Source organism: Carcharodon carcharias, chromosome 11, assembly GCF_017639515.1.
Source record: "Carcharodon carcharias isolate sCarCar2 chromosome 11, sCarCar2.pri, whole genome shotgun sequence".
Classification (NCBI taxonomy): domain Eukaryota; kingdom Metazoa; phylum Chordata; class Chondrichthyes; order Lamniformes; family Lamnidae; genus Carcharodon; species Carcharodon carcharias.
In genome coordinates this window covers 42500662-42523473 of record NC_054477.1, presented here as the reverse complement: position 1 = coordinate 42523473, position 22812 = coordinate 42500662, and the positions used below count along the sequence as shown (strand labels likewise).

General features: G+C 46.9%; 1 protein-coding gene across 1 annotated transcript in view; it reads left to right on the top strand.

The window, feature by feature from the left end:
* Positions 1 to 22812, top strand: part of kl (klotho) — a 123642-nt gene that overhangs the window by 47990 nt on the left and 52840 nt on the right. Inside the window, exons 2-3 of the mRNA XM_041198671.1 lie at positions 3019 to 3535; positions 15145 to 15413. Of these exons, the coding sequence (XP_041054605.1) occupies positions 3019 to 3535; positions 15145 to 15413 (786 nt within the window). The remainder of the gene's footprint in view (positions 1 to 3018; positions 3536 to 15144; positions 15414 to 22812) is intronic.

The window sequence follows — 22812 nt, the reverse complement described above, 5'->3', positions numbered from 1 at the left end:
ATCCTCACCTTCGAGGACCTCGTCATCCTCATCCGCGCAACGTCCTCCTCATTGGAGGAGACCTCCTCAGGCAGCTCCTTCCCCCCATTGCAGTGCCAGGTTGTAAAGGGCACAGCAGGAAATGACGATGCGTGACACCCTTTGTGGACTGTATTGCAGGGCTCCACAAGATCAGTCCAGGCACCGGAACCTCATCTTAAACATCCAAATTGTTTGGTCCACCAAACTGTGAGTTGCAGCATGAGCCTCATTGTACCTTCTCTCTGCTGTCATCAACCACATCCTCTGCGGGTAGCCCTCATCGCCAAGGAGCCATCCTTGCAGCCTCTGTGAACTCTGGAAGATGTCAGGGATCCTAGACCTATTGAAAATGTCGGAGTCATGCACACTCACTAGGAACCGTGCACAGACCTGCAGGAAGTGTTTGCTGTGGTGGCTGACCAGCTGAACATTCAATGAGTGGAAGCCCTTGTGGTTGATGCAGTTAACTGCTTGTTGCCATGGAGATCTAAGCGCCACGCGAGTGCAGTTGATGGCACCCTGCACTTGTGGAAAACCAGAGATCTGTGCAAATCCCAGTGCTCTTGCTTCCTGGTTTGCCTGATCCCAGTCGAAATGCACAAAGATGGGTGCCTCCTTGAATATGGCATCCATGACCTCCTGGAAGCATGTGTGTGGAGGGTTGTGATATCCCACAGAGGTCACCTGTGGAGCCCTGGAAGTAGCCACCGGCATAAAAAATGAGCGCCGTGGTCACTTTCACAGCCACTGGCAGTGGATGCCCTCCAGGTCCCTGTGGCGCCCAATCCTGCAACAGGTGGCATCTGTAACTGACCAGTTCCCTGGACATGCGCAGTCATTAGTGACACTGGTTCTTGATCATCTGCAGGAAGGACAAGCACCATCTGTTGACCCTGGGTTTAGCTAGGCGCTGGCCCATGATGACTCAGTGTGGCGCTTCAGCGGCATCCGCAGAAGCCCCAGCCACCCCTTCTTCATGAGGGTGCTGCTGCTCCCTCTGTCCAGCCAGGCGCCTCCGTCACTCTCTTTTCCTTCAGCCCACTCCATGTAGCACACAGCTAGCTCACCAGGCTCCATGCTCCTGCTGTGCTCCTCCTGCAGGATGAAGGAGAGACGCGTGGGTTAGCATGGGTGTGCTAAGAAGATCTCTTGGTTAAGACTGAAGGCTCCTTAATGTATCCCAGAGAGTGCTGGCCACCACTTGGGTGGCCAGGATTTAGTGCGCTGCATGGCTGCCTGAAATCCCACCCACCTCCGCCCCGCCCCACCTGATCATTTGGCGGCAGCTTTGCCCACTGGATTCCATGCTGTGCTCTCACCTCAGGTGCAGGCGTTCTCCTAACCCACACAGCAAGGCTGCACTGTTAGCCTGAACCATGGGGCAGACTGGTCCAAATCTGAATCAAAACATTGCAAGGGGCTGCGAGCGCTTTCACCAGTGACTGCTCCATGGCCAGCTTTCTCAAGGAGATTGTACATCTTGCTCAGTCATCCAATTGCTCTGCAGTCCACTAAAATGCTCATTAGTTTGCAGTCTGTGCCCGAGGGGTGAAAAGTTCAGGAGCATTTTCTGGCAATTTCAATGTTTTTACATTGCTTGAGTGGGCAGATAACCTGGAGGCCTGTCTCCAAGCAGGTCAATATAGCAGCACCTGAACTGTCTCAGCTGCAGAGCAATGCTCACTTATACATGGTTTCCTTAATGCATAGTTGCTTCCCTCCCCCCACCCGCTTGTGCACTACCATCAGACCATGCTGCCTTGCCCCCACAACCCCCCCTTGCCCCAACTGCAGTACAGCCTTTGCCAGGAAAAAGTGACTTGCCTATGCCCTCACCTGAATGTGTGGCATGGCTTCCTTGAAGCCGAACGGGTGACCCTCACGAGCGCTATACAATGTTTGTGTGCACTCAACTCCAAATTCCCCTCGAAGTTCAGCTTGCCAGGTGCATGCCTTTTAAATGCTTTTGTGAAACATACTGTCGTGCCCGGATGATCCAGTGTTGGGGGATGATTCCAGTGGGCAGGCAAGATGATGAGATGCAAATGCATTGAAATTAGGTTCCCGATGTTGACCAGCGGCTAGGGCAGCACGCCATTGACAATGGAGCAGACGATCTCAAACTGGTTTCACGACAGTGTAAAACCAATTTTTGGCCTTCTCGCCATATTGTCCACTTATGCCCACCATGATGCCCGACGCCAACAGGGGCAGAAAATTCCAGCCTAAATCTTTGTAAGTGAAGAGTTGAAACCCCTCATGAGGGAGCCAAAGTTTTAACAAGATTTTATGACTCACAGCGGTCACTGACATTTGGGTGGGTTGCTGAGAAATCTGTAGGATCTGTCTTGGTCGCACCTGCTATTTAATGTGCAGTGTGATGTGTTTGACAACAGTTTGCCTATTAATTCATTTTCACCTCACATTGTATCTGAATGTTAGAGAATAATATAGATATTGTAATTGTTTTACTTTTCTGACTTTCTTTAGTAAAATTTAATTTGATAGTTTAAAATCATGGAATCTTGAGGCTTTAATCCCCCAGTGGGTAACGTGCATTTCAAACTTTGTCTACTTTAAACAAAAAGTTACTGGTCCCTAACTGGACTGTAACACAACACACTGTGGCACAGTGAGGTAGAACCTACATTTGTGCACTTCTAGTTGGTGATATATTTAGTGCCTTGTGTCACCCACAAGAAACACTGAGCACAGTCCTGATTCTGCACAGGGAAGGAAAATCAGAGCCAACTCCTGATGTCCGCATCTTTAGCACATTGGAACTAACTGGTTTCCTTCTATTTTACGTCTCGGGGAGATCATGGGAGACCTGATGAAACAGGAATAAGTTCAAATATAGAAAAATGGAATGAATGGAATTACTAAGATTTTAGCTTAAAGCATAGCATGCGTAACACACTAACCGTGTCCTTGACCATGGTTAGGTTGAAGTTATTATGATATAATTAACCTTGTATTTAATATGTTGATTACCAGGCACACTCCAAGACTTGGCATATCTACAATGACCATTTTCGTGAATCTCAGCAAGGACATGTGTCAATTGCTTTGGCTTCTCATTGGGTTGGGCCAAAGAATGGGGACATTAACCCTGAAGCTGTGCAGCTTTGCCACTGCTCCATCAACTCTGTATTAGGCTGGTTTGCTAAACCAATATTCATAGATGGCGACTATCCAGCATGTATGAAGGATAACCTCAAATCTTTGCTGCCAGTTTTTAACGATGCAGAGAAATTGGAAATCAAGAAGACAGCTGACTTTTTTGCACTTTCTTTTGGCCCACTGAGTTTTCGACTTTTGGACTCAAATCTGTTATTTAACCAAACAAAAAAATACCTTCTGAGACAGCTTCTCTATTGGATTCATTCAGAATACAACAATTCAAAGATATTCATTGTAGAAAATGGCTGGGATGACAGCAGCAGCAGTACGAAGACTGAGGATGTTTATAATATGTATCCTTTAAAGAGATTTCTCATGGATGTGCTGAAAGGTAACATTTTTTTCCCCAATTTATGATATTTTTAGAAGTTCTGACTTAAGTTTCATTTATATTTTAAAATGAACTATAACCATTATTAAATCTTTGCAACCAGAAAATAAATCAAATTTGATGCAAAATAGTTCACCTGCAAGAAAATCTGAACCCACTAGATTTCAAAACTCTCCATATCACCAGATCAAAGAAAGACTGAAAGAACTTGCATTTGTATAGCACCTTTCACAACCTCAGAATGTCCCAAAGTGCTTACAGCCAAATAAAGTACCTTTGAAGTGTAGTCCCTGCTGTAATGTAGGAAATATGGCAGTCAATGAGCAATGAGGTAATGATCAAATAATCCGTATTTGAAATGTTGGTTGAGTGATAAACATTAGCCAGGGCACCAGAGAAAACTGCCCTACTCTTTTTCAAATCTTTGACATCCGTCCAAGAATTAAGGCTCTTTTTAACTGTTAAACATCTGTTTAACATTTCATCCATCAGTCAGCATCTCTGACAGTGTGGCTGTCCATCACTTGGGTGCCCAGGCCTCACCCGCCACCTGTAAAATTGCGGACAGGTCAGGGAAGGGTGGGAGGGGAATTTTACGAATCACCCACCTGAAAACCTGCCAGCAGGGGTGCATAACATTTGCCTTCCGTTTCTGTGTTGTGACATTCAATGATCCTAGTTCTCTTTTCTCCTCCCTTTATTTAGCTCAATTGATCAGGATAATTTTGAAAGTTAAGTCATGACCACAGCCAATTACCATTGGCTAAAGGAGGTGCATTTCCACATGGGTAATATCAGTTTGTCCCCCCCAGGTAGAGGGGTAGATTCTCAACTTGCCACCTGGCAATATGGTTCCTCATAGAAACTAACTAATTTTCAATATTCATTAATTTCAGTGGAGCATGGCGTGGCGTCAGTTTCACACGCAAGCACAGAGGTGAAAATCTGCCCCAGCACAGTGCAGGGCTCCATTTATTAACCTTGCTCAGAACTGCATTATGCAACTGCTCAAAACAGTCACTTCTGTGATGATGACCTAGTGACAGGACTCACACTGGAGCAGGAGAGTTTAAGTGGAACTTAATTAGTAGAAGTTCAGTTAAAAATAAACTTCTCATTAAAAGAAGCATTAAACATCTTTGCCTATATTAGCTACAGGTCAGCCTGACACCTCTCCAGCAGCTTCCCCAACTCCACTTCCAAGTCCTAACTGAGCAGTATGCTGCCTCTACAGGGCCTGCGCTCTTGCTTTGATGCTACAGACTCAAGCACCTGCCCAAATTATTTAAATGACATTTTCCCAGAGATTTGGACACAACGACAGTTGGAAGTTTCATTGGTGGTGCAATTATAATAGGGCTGGTGGTTTGGTAGCTTTTTAGTGAGTGCCCTAGACAAGGAGAAGCAGAGAGAGGGACAGAGATAGAAAGCGATGGGGGGGGGGGTGGTTGTGGAAGCATAGTAAAGCACCCTGTCAAGACAACATGAATGGCTGCATTGTATCAATTTATGTACCCATGTGTAAGCAGGGGCAGCCAAAGCCAGGCTGAGTAAAGGTGAAACATAGGGCTGGATTTCACATGGGGCACATAGCCTGCCAGCCTCCTCAGCCCGTTGTAAGAGTTGACCGGCATCTGATGCACCTCAAAGAAGCCGGCCCCACAGCCATGGCATGCTGCTAGCAGACTAAACAGGCTGAGAGTGCAACTTCCACCCCTGAGTGGGAGGAAGTCCCACCCTAGCAGTCCCAGCAGTGCCAGAAACTAGTAGTGGGCACTGTTGGAACTGCAAGCAGGCCTGCGCAGAACTTTGATGGATTCGAGAACCAGGGTGGGGAGCAATTAGACAGCCTAGGGAAGGGGGAGGGGGGTGGGCAGGCGGATATTCAGGCCCCAGACAGGGAGGAAGAAAGGGAGAGTAACATCTTGGGGGGTGCCCCGAATTTTCACAAGGGACCCCTCCCAAAGCCATTCCTCCCCTCTCTTTTAACCGCTTGTATTTAAAAAATGACCTACCCACTTCCACCTGCCTGCCCACGCCAACCATGTTATGGCACGGGCAGTGCAATATTTGGGACAAATGGCTTGGTGGCAAGCTCAATTGACTGTTACCCAGAAAAAAAACAGTTTAGATCAGTACTCTGCAAACTGGAGGAACAGCACCTCATCTTCCGACTAGGCACTTTACAGCCTTCCAGACTGAATATTGAGTTCAACAACTTTAGATCATCTCTCCTCCATCCCCACCCCCTTTCTGATAACTTTTTTTTCAATAATTTTTCCCTTTTTCCCTTTTTCCAATAATTTACATATATTTTTCTTTTCCCACCCATTTCCATTATTTTTAAATGTATTTCCATCCATTGTTTTATCTCTGCCTTTTAGCCTATTTCGATCCCTTCCCCCCACCCCACTCCACTAGGGCTATCTGTACCTTGCTCGTCCTGCTTTCGACCCTTAATGTCACCATTAGCACATTTCTTAGCTAATATCATCACAGTCAACACCTCTTTCTCCTTTTGTCTATGACATCTTTTGGCTATCTCCACTCATCACTGGCCCTCTATCCAGCTCCAACTGTCCCACCCGCACCCCCCCCCCCCCACCTTAAACCAGCTTATATTTCACCTTTCTTCTATTTTTCCTTACTTCTGTTGAAGAGTCATACGGACTCGAAATGTTAACTGTGTTCCTCTCCGCAGATGCTGTGAGACCTGCTGAGTTTTTCCAGGTATTTTGTTTTTGTCTCTTATTTTCCAGTTTTTATTGGTGTTCCATTTTAAGGTATATAAGTTCGGACCAGGATTCTTATTTCCCAGTTTTTACTGTTCTTGCGTTCTGGGTATTTATTTAAAAATGGCAGATAGGCTGCCAATTTCGGCACCTGCCCACCTACCGTATTATGGGGGTCAACTCAGGGGTGGGCCAGAAGGTGGTGGTCTTGCTGCCCCTCATATCTTACGTGCACCCAAAAAAACACAAGGAACACCAATAGGAAGCATGGGAAAATAAGAGGCAGGAAAAAAACTATAAAGTAGGAGTGACTTAGTTTGTTGAATCTTGTGTGATAAAAGTGCTGCTTCTGTCAGTGTAATCATACAAATAATTAAATTCATTTTTGATAAGGGTTTCTGTGCACAGAGGTGGTTAGAATATGGAATTTTCTTCAATTCTAATAACTCCCCCTGTCGCTCTTTCAATAAATATAGAACATGAAAAGCCTGTTGGATACACATTTGCTTGCACTGGAATCCATGTGATTTACCTAGGGGAGAATTTTCCCCATGTTGGGCGGGCCGGTCGAGAGCGGGCGCAGGTTGGCGAGGACCCAATTGCTGCCTATGATGGGTCCACGCCGCCATTTTACACAGGTGGGCCAATTATACTTCACGACTCCTGTGCAGAGCGGGAGTGGGCGGGCGGCGGCGGGCGCGCTCAGCCCACCGAGTCCAATGGCGACATGGTGGCCTGTATAAAGGAAGGCCTAGGCTGCTCACAATGGCTGGGAGAAGGGCTCTGCAGAGGGGCAATGTTGGTGACGCAAGTCCAGAGGGTAGGCCATCGGGGTAGGCCAGGCTGGAGGGTAGGCTATCAGGGCAGGCCAGGCTGGAGGGTAGGCTATCGGGGTAGGCCAGGCTGGAGGGTAGGCTATCAGGGCAGGCCAGGCTGGAGGGTAGGCTATCGGGGTAGGCCAGGCTGGAGGGTAGGCTATCGGGGTAGGCCAGGCTGGAGGGTAGGCTATCAGGGCAGGCCAGGCTGGAGGATTGGCCAGCGGGGCAGTGTGCCCCTCGTTTCTCCGATGAGTGCCTAGTTGCCCTCCTGGAGGATGTGGCTACGCGGCGGGAGGACCTTCTTCTGAGGGACGGGAGGCGGAAGCCCCTCCGCCTGACCAAATGTGCGTGGGAGGAGGTGGCCGAGAGAGTGTCAGCTCCCATGATGTGGTGCGGCACACATGGCTCCAGTGCCGCGAAAGGTTCAATGATCTCCTGCCCTCAAGAAGGTTGAGAACCATGTTGCCTCAAGTCACTTAATGCAGCCGTCACCCTTTCCCACAAACCTCCCCCTCCCCCAAACACACCCAGCAACTCTGAGTACAGTAACATCATTGAATCCCTCATGGCATGGATCCCTCGCTGGGTGTGATAGCAGAGATTGCCCATGCCCAGTTCACCCTGAGAGGGTTGAGCTAGGATGGGTTCTGCGTCCGCAGCATGTGTGACACTGACACCCAGAGTATAGAATGGGTTTAAAAGTCAAGGGCCTGCACCTAGGCAGAGAGCTGGAACTGGGAAGCATGTCAAAGTCAGGGTGCTAACATGTTGGGAGGGGAGCTTCCAGTTAGCGGGGCACCAATCCATCTGCTGCTCTTTGCGCTCCACATGCTTGTGCCTCCTTGCTTAGCAAAGTAACACCTTGTGTTGCCACATGTGAAGGAGGGCGATGGGTGGGGGGTCAGCCCTGGCTTCTTTGTGTGAGTGTGCGGCAGCTGCGGGGTGACAAAGAACGGGTGTCCTGCAATGTCCCACTCTGGCTGAGTTGGCAGGGATGCGATGGAAATTCAGGCACAGGCTGGACTAATCAATGCTCCTCTCTCCTTTTCAGGAAAAGACTGTGCACAATTCCACAGGATGGATGCGGACTGGCGGAGGGCAGGGCCAGTTAGCCATCCTTACGGCTTTCGAGCAGCAGGCCATGGACCTTGAGAGGTGCTATGCCCCCAGGTACACCAGTGGTGGTGAGGCTGGGGTGCCACGGGGAGGTATGTTTGGCAAGCACTCAGGTCACCATGTGTGTCCCAGCAGCCATTGCACTGCTGAATGCTCTGTGATTGAAGTTAGCATTATGGTCTTTCCCTTGATTATGGAAGAATGAGCGCGTAATGATCCAAGGGAGCGACATGCAAGTTGACATTGTCTGCACTGTAACTAATCAAATGCCCTTTTTCTTCCTTTCAGCATCACCGGAGCAGGACTGGGAGGAGGAGACAGAGGGCCCACCTCTCACCCCTGAAGCCCCTGAGCAAATACACTCTCCAGCATCACACCACCTCAGCCAGGCAGGCACCAGTGCAGATACTAGCATCTGGGTGGGAATCAGATCTTCAGCTAGTGTCCCGGGGCACGGCGGTGAGGGCACTTCACACTCGCTTGAGGTGCGGGCAGAGACAGAGAGTGCCCAGGGCGCCGGCAGTCGGAGGACTGCTGGGGACCTGGTACTTGCTCGGTTGGTGGCTGATGATGTGCCTCTGGAATCGTCTATGAGGCAGCAGTCGCTGGAATTGCAGCAGGGTATGTGGGACGATCTGGCAGAGATACATGAGGCAATGCGTGGCATGGTGCCCGTGCTGAAGGAGTCCATGCGGAGCAGCACCGATGCAATGAGCCTTATAGCTGAGCACCATGCTTCCCCCATGGAGAGAGTGGCGACTCTCGTGGAGAGGCTCCTCCAGGAGAACAACCAGGTTCTCCTGGGGTTACGTTCGGACCAGCAAGCCTTCACAGCAGCATTGGCCACAGCTGGTCAATGCCAGTGTGGGAGATGGTCTGGGCAGTAAGTATCCTAGCTCAGTGCCCATCCATCTATGGTGTGCAGGGAGGTCCGAAGCGACCTCACGTCAGCGCAGCAGCTGCCTATCATCTCTGCGGGCTCCCCAGGGCACTCCTGATGAGGGCAGCAGCTCCTCTGCCAGTGACCATGGCATCCAAAGAGGCTGCAGCGACTGGGGAGATGCCAGCTGTGGAACTGGCCGCTCCCTTCCAGGCAAGGCCATCAAATGCTCTGCAGGCGAGAGGACGTCTGCCAAGGTCATCAAGGCCAACAGGACAGCACAGTGAGCAGGCTGTCTCAGATGCCAGTGCCAGCAAGGCTTCAGCACCTAAACATATCACCCATCAGTGTAAATTTAAGGCACCTTAGGCACACCATGGGTTTCTCACTGGTGCTTTTATGTTGGCCCATAGTGCTTAGTCGAAGACTTGGTGTGATGTGCAACACCATTTTTGTTTTGCTTTATGAATTTACTTTTGTTTACTCAATAAAGTTTGACATGTTGCCATATCTCAGGCTGATCCCTTACTTCTGCAGGTGTATGGGAAACCATGATGTTATGAGTCAGTTGTTTGACATTGACCTTTACTGACAAGGGCCTCAGTTAATGTTCCTATCCAGGCAGATTTAGCACTCAGGTATCGAGTGTGGAGCCTGCAGCCCTGGCGTGTGTTGAAGGTCTATCTATGGCGTGCTAGCTGCAGGTTCATTGGATTAAAGCTGCTTGCGTGTCCCTGCCTCCCCGGAGTATGCCCGGGTCAGCCTTTACCCCCTCAGCGTTCTCCTGTGCATGCTCATCATCGGATTCACTGCTGGATTCATCGTGTGCGGCCACAGATACTGTATCTATGTCTTCCTCGTCCACTGAGTCCCCCCTTTCCAGCGCAAGATTGTGGAGAGCGCAGCATGCAACCACTATCAGCGACACATGATCTGGGGGTGTACTGGAACGCAGCCCCTGAGCGGTCCAGGCATCGGAAGCGCATTTTGAGAAGACCGATGGTTCTCTCCACCACAGCCCTTGTGGTGCCGAGGGTCCTATTGTACTGCTGCTGAGCCTCTGTTCTTGGATGGTGGAGAGGTGTCACGAGCCACCTTCTAAGGGGATAGCCCTTGTCACCCAGCAGCCATCCATCAAGCCAGGCTGGAGCACTGAAGAGCCTCGGCACCTGGGAGTGTCTGAGGACGTAGGCATTGTGGGAGCTGCCTGGGTACCTTGCATACACTTGTAGAATCTGCACCCTGTGATCACACACTATCCGTAAGTTCATGGAGTGGAAGCCCTTCCTATTGACAAAGGCACAAGACTCACCTCCTGGCACCTTGATGGCCACATGTGTACAGTGGATCTGGGGAAGCCAGCAATGGCCACGAAGCATCTGGCTTGCTCTGTCTGGCTGGCCTCATCCCAGGGGTAGTGGATGAAAGTCATTGCACGTCTGAATAGAGTGTCTGTCACCTGCTTGACACAAGTGCGGACAGCTGATTGGGAGACACTACAAAGATCACCACCGACCCCTGGAAAGAGCCAGATGCATAGAAGTTGAGGGCAGCTGTAACCTTCAGAACCACTGGCATGGGGAGTCCACCCACACAGTTAGCGGAGATCTTAGGGCCTATCATCTGACAGATGGAGGTGACTGTCTCCCTTGAAAGACAGAGTCCTTCAGCACTGGACTTCAGGCATACTGAGGTAGCTGCTTCGCCACCTGTAAACCCTGGCAGCAGGATATTGGCATCTTCTGCGGTCCCGTTTGCCTTGCACTTCCTGTTGGCCCTGGACTCCTTGTGCCTATACCTCTCCTCCCAAAGGTGGCTCCCCTGGACGCTGAATGTGCACTCCTGGCCTCCTCCCCCTTCTGGCACTCCCTTCCTCCTCAGAGGAGGTGCCTCCAGCAGAGAGCTCAACTCCCATTCCCAGGCTAAGGGAAGGCTTCCATAAAGCTGCAGGTCCCAGAAATGATTTCTGCTGTCGAGTCCTGACCAAAGCCTTTTCTCCTGTCCTAGCAGCTGGTATGAGTTTTGAAGTCTTCCTGCTCACTCAGGCAAGTAAAAGTTACTTTCACACTTAAATATCTCAAACATCACATTCATGACCCTACTGACCCCTCTTATTCCGCCCGTGGATGAGGTTTATACAAATGTCTCCTACCCGCCTGCCTGTTGTGCCCATGCAATGTCCTGAAGATTGCACGGGCTATGAAAAATTGAGATCAATTGCTGCCTCAAGGGCCTTAACTGGCCTGTTAATTGATGGTGGGCGCACATCCAAACTTATAGTGCATTCCTTTGTGCTAGATACGACTCCAACCAGCAGAGAATTTCTCCCCTGATTCCCATTGAATCCAGTTTTGCAAGGGCTCCTTGGTGCCAACTCAGTCAAATGCTGCCCTTGATGTCAAAAGCAGTCACTCTCACCTTACCTTGAGAGTTCAGCTCTTTTGTCCATGTTTGAACCAAGACTGTAATGAGGTCAGGAGCTGAGTGTCCCCAGCAGAATCCAAACTGAGCATCAGTGAGCAAGTGCTTGCTAAGCAAGTGCCACTTGATAGCACTATTCATTATCCCTTCCATCACTTTATGATGAGCGAGAGTAGACTGATAGAGCAGTAACTGTCCAGATTGGATTTGTCCTGACTTTTGTGGACAGGACATATCTGGGCAATTTTCCACATTGCAGGGTAGAAGCCAGTGTTGTAGCTGTACTGGAACAGCTTGGCTAGGGGCATGACAAGTTCTGGAGCACAAGTCTTTAGTATTATTGCCAGAATGTTTTCAACCCATAGACTTTGCAGTATCCAGTGCCTTTAGCCATTTCTTGATATCACGTGGAGCGAATTGAATTGGCTGAAGACTGGCATCTGTGATGCTGGGGACCTCACGAGCAGGTGAATCATCCAATCAACACTTCTAGTTGAAGATTGTTGCAAATGCTTTGTCTTTTGCACTGATGTGCTGGGCTCCCCCATCATTGAGGATGGGGATATTTGTGGACCTGCCTCCTCTTGTTAGCTGTTTAATTGTCCACCAGCATTCTTGGCTGGATGTGGCAGAACTGCAGAAATTAGATCTCATCCATTGGTTGTAGTATTGCTTACCTCTTCCGCTGTTTGGCAAGCAAGTGGTCCTGAGTTGTAGCTTCACCAGGTTGACACTTCATTTTTAGGTATGCCTGGCGCTGCTCCTGGCATGCCCTCCTGCACTCTTCATTGAACCAGGGCTGATCCCCTGGCTTGGTGGTAATGGTAGAGTGGAGGATATGCCAAGCCATGAGGTTACAAATTGTGGCTGTATACAATTCTACTGTTGTTGATGGCCCACAGTGCCTCATGGAGTTGCTAGATCTGTTTGAAATCTATCCTAATGGTGGCAGTGGCACACACCAGGATGGAGGGTATCCTCAATGTGAAGATGAGATTTTGTCTCCACAAGGACAGTGCAATGGGAACTCCTACCAGTGCTGTCATCGGCAAATACATCTGTGACATACTAATACTGTTGTGGGCAAATGCACCTGTGACAGGTAGATTGGTGAGGACAAGGCCAAGTAGGTTTTTCCCTCTTGTTGGTTCCCTCACCACCTGCCTCAGACCCAGTCTCGCAGCTCCTTTTGGACTCAGCCAGAAGTGGTGCTACCAGCTACTCCTGGTGATGGATATTGAAGTCTCCCACCCAGAGTACATTCAGAGTCCTTGCTAGCTTCAGTGTTTTCTTCAAGTGGTGTTCAACATGGAGGAATACTGATTCATCAGCTGAGCAGGAGGTTGTGGGGGGTTGGTAGGTGGTAACCAGCAGGAGATTTCCTTGCCTATGTTTGACCTTATGCCATGAGACTTCTTGGGGTCCAGAGTCGATGTTGAGGACTCCCAGGGCAACTCCCTCCTAACTGCATCCCACAGTGCTGCACCTCTGATAGTGTCTGGGACATCTGTAAGGTGTGAGTCCATAACTATGTCATCCTATTGCTTGAAAGGTCTACAGGAACAGCTCTCCCAATTTTGGCACAAGCCCCCAGAAGTTAGTAAGGAGGACTTTGCAGTGTCAACAGGACTGGGTTTGCTGCTGTCATTTCCAAGAGTGCCTCAGTTGATGTAAGCTGATCCATCCGATTTCATTCCGTATCAACTTTCTGTAGGCTCAATAGAACTGAGTGGCTTGCTTAAGAGTCAACCATATTGCTGTGTGTCTGGAGTCACATATGGGCCAGACCAAGTAAGGACAGTAGATTTTCTTTCCTAAAGGGCATTAGTGAACCAAATGGGTTTTTATTTTGATGGTTTCATGGTCACTATTGCTGAGACCAACTTTGAATTTCAAATTTATTAATTGAACTTAAATTCCACCAGTTCCCACGGTGAGATTTGAACTCATGCCCCCAGAGCATTGGCTGCATTATTGGAGCATTATTAGTCCAGTGACATTATCACTATGCCACTGCCTCCCCTTTAGATGTGGATGGAGATTAAACAGTTTCAAATTATTGTTCTCCATATAATACTTATATGTTTTTTGATTGGTAACTTGAATTTTGAATATCATAGTAATGTCCATTTTGATGAGGCTCATTATTATTTTCTCACAAAATAGTGCAGAAACATTATTGAAAGGTTGTATTGCCAGTGTTGCTTGATAGACATTTTTCCATCAACAGGAATAAAAAAGTAAAATTCAAACTATTTGTGATTTTGCACGTATATGTGAGCTAGAAAACTAGTTTACCTGGAGAGACAAACAAAAATGCTGCATTAAAGATCGAATCAACATGCACATATGGATATGTTACAATGTGTTGCCATTTTTTTTAAAAGTCCATCAAATAAGTCGCAAGCTGTGGAATCTTGGCACTAAGTAATGATTTTTTTTTCTCTGATAGAGACCTGCTCTCTTTCAAAGAATACGGGGTGACCAATTAACCATCCAAGCTCTTGAAGTATTTCTCTAATTCCAATGTGTGAAATTTTTTGATAGCTATCATTCGTGATGAAGTATTCAGGATGCCCAAATTTAGCCTCTTCCGCCTTCATAATATTAAGCATCGTTAGATGAATGGATCAAAAATCTAATCTGATTATCTGTCATGTATTAGGAAATGTTGACTTCCAATTGAAGAATAGGATTCTTTAGAAGCACCTTTAAGCATTAAATGTAAATAAAAAGGTTTGAATCCCAAACATAGCAGAAGTTTGTAATCCAATTTCTCTTAAGGGTTAAATTTTGCTTGTATTTGCTAGGGTGTACATTTTTAAAACCATCACATACTGTATTTATAGTAGTTTTCTAGTTGATTCCCATAATAAGTGTTGCTGTGGCCCTATCGGTAGCACTCTTGCTTCTAAGTCAGAAAGTTGTGTGGTCAAATCTCAGTTTAGTACTTGAGCATAAAAGTCTAAAGTGACACCCCAGGAGGGTGCTGCACTTTTGGAGATCCAGTCTTTTGGATGACATATTGAACCAAGGCCCTGTCCTCCCTCTCAGGTGGATGCAAAATATCCCATGACAGTATTTCAAAGAGCAGGAGAGTTATTCTTGGTGACCTGGACAATATTTATTCCTCAACCCATATTATTAAAACAGATAATCTGGTCATTATCATATTGCTGTTGCTATCTGCAACTTGGCTGCTGTATTTCCTTCATTGATTTGGACCAATTTTAAGTTAGAGAGAACTAAACCAGACTAAAAATCAAGTGATCGAATTTCCCTATTGATCAATAATAGAAGTGTATGTGGTGAAATAGTGGATACCTTTGCATTATAAGAAAAGGCCGTTCGATGAATTCCATTTAATACAGCAATTGTATGCAAAATAAAGTAAATCCACTAGTTATTTAATGGTTTTGGTGCTTTCGTAGACAGTGACTACACTTCAAAAAGTACTTTATTGGCTTTAAAATGCTTTGGGACAACTTGGTAGTCATTAACAAGCTGCCTATTTTTGCAATGCAATTTGATGCAGCAAAACAGTCCTGGAAGATAAACTTTCCCTGTAAAGTATATACATTCCGCACGCCACGTCAATATGAAACTTCAGTGTTAACAATTTTGGCACTTGTACTTTCACAGCAATTAAGTATGATGGAGTTGATGTCATTGGATACACAGCGTGGTCCCTGGTAGATGGCTTTGAATGGGATACTGGTTACAGTACCCGACGAGGATTGTTTTACATTGACTTTCAAAGCAAGGAGAAGAAGAGGATGCCAAAATCATCTGCTTTTTTCTATCGGCAAGTGATAGAAGACAATGGATTCCCATCTGTACCAGAAAGCAAACCTATTACAGGAACCTTCCCCTACAGTTTTGCATGGGGCATTTCTGAGGATGTTGTACAGGTATTTTTTTTAACTTCTTAAAGAATTAAAGCCATTAATTGGTTAACACAATATATAAGTTTGTCAACAAAACAATTAACTATGATTATAATGTCTAAATCAGTCTCACCCCTCCTCATGTGAGGATTTTCCTTTGTTTACAATCTTTTATTGAATTTTGACATTTTCCCACGATTGCAAAACATTCTGCACCACATAAGTTACTATATTGTTGGATTCTCTACATATATGTTTCCAATTTTCTACATCACATGCCCCATCCTAATTTCAAAAATAATTTTCCACTTTTTATTTCACAAACATTGCTGCTATTAAATAAATTAGGTTTCTTCAAACTTCTCACTGGCATCAAAAGACATCCGTTGTGAGGAAAATCCTTTTTAACCAGAGTATGGCAAATTTTGAGGAGGTCAAACATTTTTTGTTTTTATTTAAATATTGAATAGATCATTTTATTTTACTGTAACTTTAGGGAAGTGTGGCTTGAATTCCAATTAGTTTTCCATGGAACAACTATGTTAGTTAATATGCAACTGTCTGAGATTGCTAGGCGTTGGTTCATTGCTCTATGTTTAGAAGTGATAATCTGGGACAAAATTAATTGTTACAGTGCAGAAGGAGGCCATTCAGCCCATTGTGTCTGCACAGGCTCACCAAATGAGCAACTCACCTAGCACCAAGTCCCCGCATTCTTGCTGTAACCCTGTACATTCTTCCTTTACAGATAACAGTCTAATTCTCTTTTGAATGCTTCAGTTGGACCTGCCTTCACCACACTCTCAGGCAGAGCATTCCAGACCTTAACCACTCACTGAATAATATCACTATTGCTTCTTTTATTAATTACTTTAAATCTGTACCTTCTCATTCTTGATCCTTTCACAAATGGGAACACGTTTGTCCCTATCTACTCTGTCCAGGCCCCTGATGATTTTGAATACCTCTATCAAATCTCCTTTCAGCCTTCTTTTCTCGAAGGAAAACAGTCTGAACTTCTCCAATCTACCTTCAAAACTGAAGTTCTAGATCCCTGGAATCATTCTCGTCTATCCTTTCGAATGCCTTCACATCTTTCCTAAAATGCGGAGGACGCAATGCTCCAGCTGAGGCCGAGCTAGCGACTTACACAAATTCAACATAACTTCCCTGCTTTTGTACTCTCTGCCCCTATTAATAAAGCCCAGGATACTTTATGCTTTATTAACTGCTCTCGCCACCTGTCCTGCAACCTTCAATGATTTATGCACATGTACACCCAGGTCCCTCTGCTCCCACACACCCTTTAGAGTTGTACCCTTTATTATATAATCTCTCCATGTTCTTCCTACCAAAATGAATCACCTCACCTCTGCATTGAACTTCATCTGCCACCTGTGTGCCCATTCCACTAACTTGTCTATGTCGCTTTGAAGTTCTACACTATCTCACAGTCCACAATTCTTCCAAGTTTTGTATCATCCACAAACTTTGACATTGTTCCCTGTACACCAAGGTCTAGGTCATTAATATATATCAGGAAAAGCAAGGGTCCCAACACTGACTCCTGGAGAATTCCACTACAAACCTTCCTGCAGGAAAAACACCCATTAACCACTACCCTCTGTCTCCTGTTGTTCAGCCAATTTCATATCCGTGTTGTTACTGTTCCTTTTATCCCATGAGCAAAGATTTGACACTAATTAATGTGAATTAATTAAGGAATAAATTGATTTAGGAAAGTCAGCACAAATTTGTTAAGGGCAAATTGTGTTTAACTAACTTGATTGAGTTTTTTGGTGAGGTAACAGAGAGGGTTGATGAGGGTAATGCTGTTGATGTGGTGTACATGAACTTCCAAAAGACATTTGATAAGGTGCCAGATAACAGGCTTGTCAGCAAAGTTGAAACCCATGGAACAAAATGGACAGTGGCAGCATGGATACAGAATTAGCTGAGTGTTAAGAAACAGAGACTTATGGTGACGATAAAAACAAAAAAACTGCGGATGCTGGAAATCCAAAACAAAAACAGAATTACCTGGAAAAACTCAGCAGGTCTGGCAGCATCGGCGGAGAAGAAAAGAGTTGACGTTTTGAATCCTCATGACCCTTCGAAAGAACTTGAGTTTGAGTCCAAGAAAGAGTTGAAATATAAGCTGGTTTAAGGTGTGTGTGTGGGGGGCGGAGAGATAGAGAGACAGAGAGGTGGAGGGGGGTGGTGTGGTTGTAGGGACAAATAAGCAGTGATAGAAGCAGATCATCAAAAGATGTCAACGACAATAGTACAATAGAACACATAGGTGTTAAAGTTAAAGTTGGTGATATTATCTAAACGAATGTGCTAATTAAGAATGGATGGTAGGGCACTCAAGGTATAGCTCTAGTGGGGTTTTTTTTAAATTTTTTTTTATAATGGAAATATGTGGGAAAAGGAAAATCTTTATAATTTATTGGAAAAAAAAGGGAAGGGGGAAACAGAAAGGGGGTGGGGATGTGGGAGGGAGCTCACGACCTAAAGTTGTTGAATTCAATATTCAGTCCAGAAGGCTGTAAAATCCCTAGTCGGAAGATGAGGTGTTGTTCCTCCAGTTTGCGTTGGGCTTCACTGGAACAATGCAGCAAGCCAAGGACAGACATGTGGGCAAGAGAGCAGGGTGGAGTGTTAAAATGGCAAGCGACAGGGAGGTTTGGGTCATTCTTGCGGACAGACCACAGGTGTTCTGCAAAGCGGTCGCCCAGTTTACGTTTGGTCTCTCCAATGTAGAGGAGACCACATTGGGAGCAACGAATGCAGTAGACTAAGTTGGGGGAAATGCAAGTGAAATGCTGCTTCACTTGAAAGGAGTGTTTGGGTCCTTGGACGGTGAGGAGAGAGGAAGTGAAGGGGCAGGTGTTGCATCTTTTGCGTGGGCATGGGGTGGTGCCATAGGAGGGGGTTGAGGAGTAGGGGGTGGAGAGACCAAACGTAAACTGGGCGACCGCTTTGCAGAACACCTGCGGTCTGTCCGCAAGAATGACCCAAACCTCCCTGTCGCTTGCCATTTTAACACTCCACCCTGCTCTCTTGCCCACATGTCTGTCCTTGGCTTGCTGCATTGTTCCAGTGAAGCCCAACACAAACTGGAGGAGCAACACCTCATCTTCCAACTAGGGATTTTACAGCCTTCTGGACTGAATATTGAATTCAACAACTTCAGGTCGTGAGCTCCCTCCCCCATCCCCACCCCCTTTCTGTTTCCCCCTTCCCTTTTTTTTCCAATAAATTATAAAGATTTTCCTTTTCCCACATATTTCCATTATAAAAAAAAACCCCACTAGAGCTATACCTTGAGTGCCCTACCATCCATTCTTAATTAGCACATTCGTTTAGATAATATCACCAACTTTAACTTTAACACCTATGTGTTCTATTGTAATATTGTCGTTGACATTTTTTGATGATCTGCTTCTATCACTGCTTATTTGTCCCTACAACCACACCCACCCCCCTCCACCTCTCTGTCTCTCTATCTCTCCGCCCCCCACACACACACCTTAAACCAGCTTATATTTCAACTCTTTCTTGGACTCAAACTCAAGTTCTGTCGAAGGGTCATGAGGATTCGAAACGTCAACTCTTTTCTTCTCCGCCGATGCTGCAGGACCTGCTGAGTTTTTCCAGGTAATTCTGTTTTTGTTTTGGATTTCCAGCATCCGCAGTTTTTTTGTTTTTATCTCTGTGTTTAATTGACTGCCGCTGCTCTTCAAGAAATGCCTACCTCCTTGAAGAAGTTCTGTTCCTCTCTGCGACAAGATTTCCGTATCTCTCTGTTGTCTTGCTCACCTTCCTTGCTTTCCATTTCCCTCCTAGTGTTTGACAAGGTGTTTACTAAAACCCGCTTTCACAGCCATATCTCCTTTCTCAGTGACTGTCTCCATCTCCGACTTACCCCACGTGGATTTCAACTGAAATTCCACCTCTCATGTTTCGAACCCACCCAGGATTACAGGTATCTCCGGGACATAAAATGTTTCTCGGACTGCTGTTCCCGTCACATTCTGAAATCCACACTCAGTGCCATGCGCCGCCATATGAACACATTCGACCTCTCCCTCCAGCAGCACCGCCGTACCCTTTTTCAAAGCTGCGCGTGCCCCCAGTTTCATTTTATCCTTCGGCTCATCCGACGCCTCAACAAGAAACTTTTTCTCTTTCTCTCAAGTGCTAAGGAACGCAAGCTCCAACAACTCATCGACACCACCACCCATCTAGGACCCTCCACCCCTGCCTGTCCCTCCGTCCCCACCCTTTCTACCAATCCCAACCCCAGCCGTGTATTCACTATACCCCCTGACCTTCCCCTCTCCGATGCTGAACGTTCAGTGCTCAGCAAAGGACTTAGTTTCATACCCTTACGCCCTCACCTCAATGAATTTCGGGCTCGGCATGATACTGAACTCTTCTTCTGACGTCTTCGTCTCCGGGCTCACTTCTTTGGGCAGGAGTCCTCTCCCAGTTCAACAGATCCTTTTAACCATCTCCAATATTCTCCCTCCACCTGGACCCCTCCCTCTGGATTCTTACCTTCTCTTGATCTTTTCATTGAGAACTGTCGGTGCGACATTAGTCGTCTCAATTTCTCTGCTCCTCTCACCCATTCTAACCTGTCTCTCTCTGAACTTACTGCACTCCATTCTCTCAGGTCCAACCCTGACATTGTCATCAAACCCACTGACAAGGGTGGTGCTGTTGTCGTCTGGCGCACTGACCTCTACCTCGCGGAGGCTGAGCGTCAACTCGCAGACACTTCCTCCTACCTCTCCCTGGACCATGACCCCACCACTGAACATCAAGCCATTGTTTCCAGGACTGTCACTGACCTCATCTCCTCTGGGGATCTCCCTCCCACAGCTTCCAACCTGATAGTCGCCCAACCTCGGACGGCCCGTTTCTATCTCCTACCCAAAATCCACAAACAGAACTGCCCCGGTAGACCGATCATCTCAGCTTGCTCCTGCCCCACAGAACTCATTTCTCGTTATCTTGACTCCCTTCTCTCTCCCCTTGTCCAGTCCCTTCCCACCTACTTCCGTGATTCCTCTGACACCTTACGTCACATCAACAATTTCCAGTTCCCTGGCCCCAACCGCTTCCTCTTCACCATGGACGTCCAATCCCTCTACACCTCCATCCCCCACCAGGATGGTCTGAGGGCCCTTAGCTTCTTCCTCGAACAGAGGCCCAAACAATCCCCATCCACCACTACTCTCCTCCGTCTGGCTGAACTTGTTCTCACGCTGAACAATTTCTCCTTCAACTCCTCTCACTTCCTCCAAATAAAAGGTGTGGCTATGGGTACCCGCATGGGCCCCAGCTATGCCTGTCTCTTTATGGGGTATGTGGAACATTCCTTGTTGCAGTCCTACTCCGGCCCCCTTCCACAACTCTTTCTCCGGTACATCGATGATTACTTCGGTGCCGCTTCATGCTCTCGTCGGGACTTGGAAAAATTTATTAATTTTGCTTCCAATCTCCACCCCTCCATCATTTTCACGTGGTCCATCTCTGACACTTCCCTTCCCTTCCTTGACCTCTCTGTCTCAATCTCTGGTGATAGACTGTCCACCAATATCCATTACAAACCCACCGACTCCCACAGCTATCTCGACTACAGCTCTTCACACCCCGCTTCCTTTAAGGACTCCATCCCATTCTCTCAGTTCCTTCGCCTCCGTCGCATCTGTTCCGATGATGCTACATTCAAAAACAGTTCCTCTGACATGTCCTCCTTCTTCCTTAACCGAGGTTTTCCACCCACGGTCGTTGACAGGGCCCTCAACCGTGTCCGGCCCATCTCCCGCGCATCCGCCCTCACGCCTTCCCCTCCCTCCCAGAAACATGATAGGGTCCCCCTTGTCCTCACTTATCATCCCACCAGCCTCCGCATTCAAAGGATCATCCTCCGCCATTTCCGCCAACTCCAGCATGATGCCACCACCAAACACATCTTCCATTCACCCCCCTTATCGGCATTCCGCAGGGATCGCTCCCTCCGGGACACCCTGGTCCACTCCTCCATCACCCCCTACTCCTCAACCCCCTCCTATGGCACCACCCCATGCCCATGCAAAAGATGCAACACCTGCCCCTTCACTTCCTCTCTCCTCACCGTCCAAGGACCCAAACACTCCTTTCAAGTGAAGCAGCATTTCACTTGCATTTCTCCCAACTTAGTCTACTGCATTCGTTGCTCCCAATGTGGTCTCCTCTACATTGGAGAGACCAAACGTAAACTGGGCGACCGTTTTGCAGAACACCTGCGGTCTGTCCGCAAGAATGACCCAAACCTCCCTGTCGCTTGCCATTTTAACACTCCACCCTGCTCTCTTGCCCACATGTCTGTCCTTGGCTTGCTGCATTGTTCCAGTGAAGCCCAACGCAAACTGGAGGAACAACACCTCATCTTCCGACTAGGGACTTTACAGCCTTCTGGACTGAATATTGAATTCAACAACTTTAGGTCGTGAGCTCCCTCCCCCATCCCCACCCCCTTTCTGTTTCCCCCTTCCCTTTTTTTTTCCAATAAATTATAAAGATTTTCCTTTTCCCACATATTTCCATTATATAAAAAAAAATTTTAAAAAAACCCCCACTAGAGCTATACCTTGAGTGCCCTACCATCCATTCTTAATTAGCACATTCGTTTAGATAATATCACCAACTTTAACTTTAACACCTATGTGTTCTACTGTACTATTGTCGTTGACATCTTTTGATGATCTGCTTCTATCACTGCTTATTTGTCCCTACAACCACACCTCCCCCCCTCCACCTCTCTGTCTCTCTATCTCACCGCCCCCCACACACACACCTTAAACCAGCTTATATTTCAACTCTTTCTTGGACTCAAACTCAAGTTCTGTCGAAGGGTCATGAGGATTCGAAACGTCAACTCTTTTCTTCTCCGCCGATGCTGCCAGACCTGCTGAGTTTTTCCAGGTAATTCTGTTTTTGACTTATGGTGACGGTTGTTTTTCAGACTGGAGGATGGCATATAGTGGTGTTCGCCAAGGGCTGGTATAAGGACCTCCTCTTTTCTTGATCTATATTATTGGCCTAGACTCGAGTGTACAGGGCACAATTTCAAAATTTTCGGATGACACAGAACTTGGAAGTCTTGTGAACCATGAGGAGAATAGTGATAGACTTTAAGAGGTCATAAAGAGGCTGGTAGAATGAGCAGACGCATGGTAGATAAAATTTAATGCATAGAAATGTGAAGTGAAACATTTTGGTAGGAGGAATGAGGAAAGGCAGTATAAAATAAAGGGTGTAATTCTGAGGAGGGTGCAGGAGCACAAGGACCTGGGGTTTATGTGCATAAATTGTTGAAGGCGACAGGGCAGGTGAAGAAAGTGGTTAATAAAGCATACGGGATCTG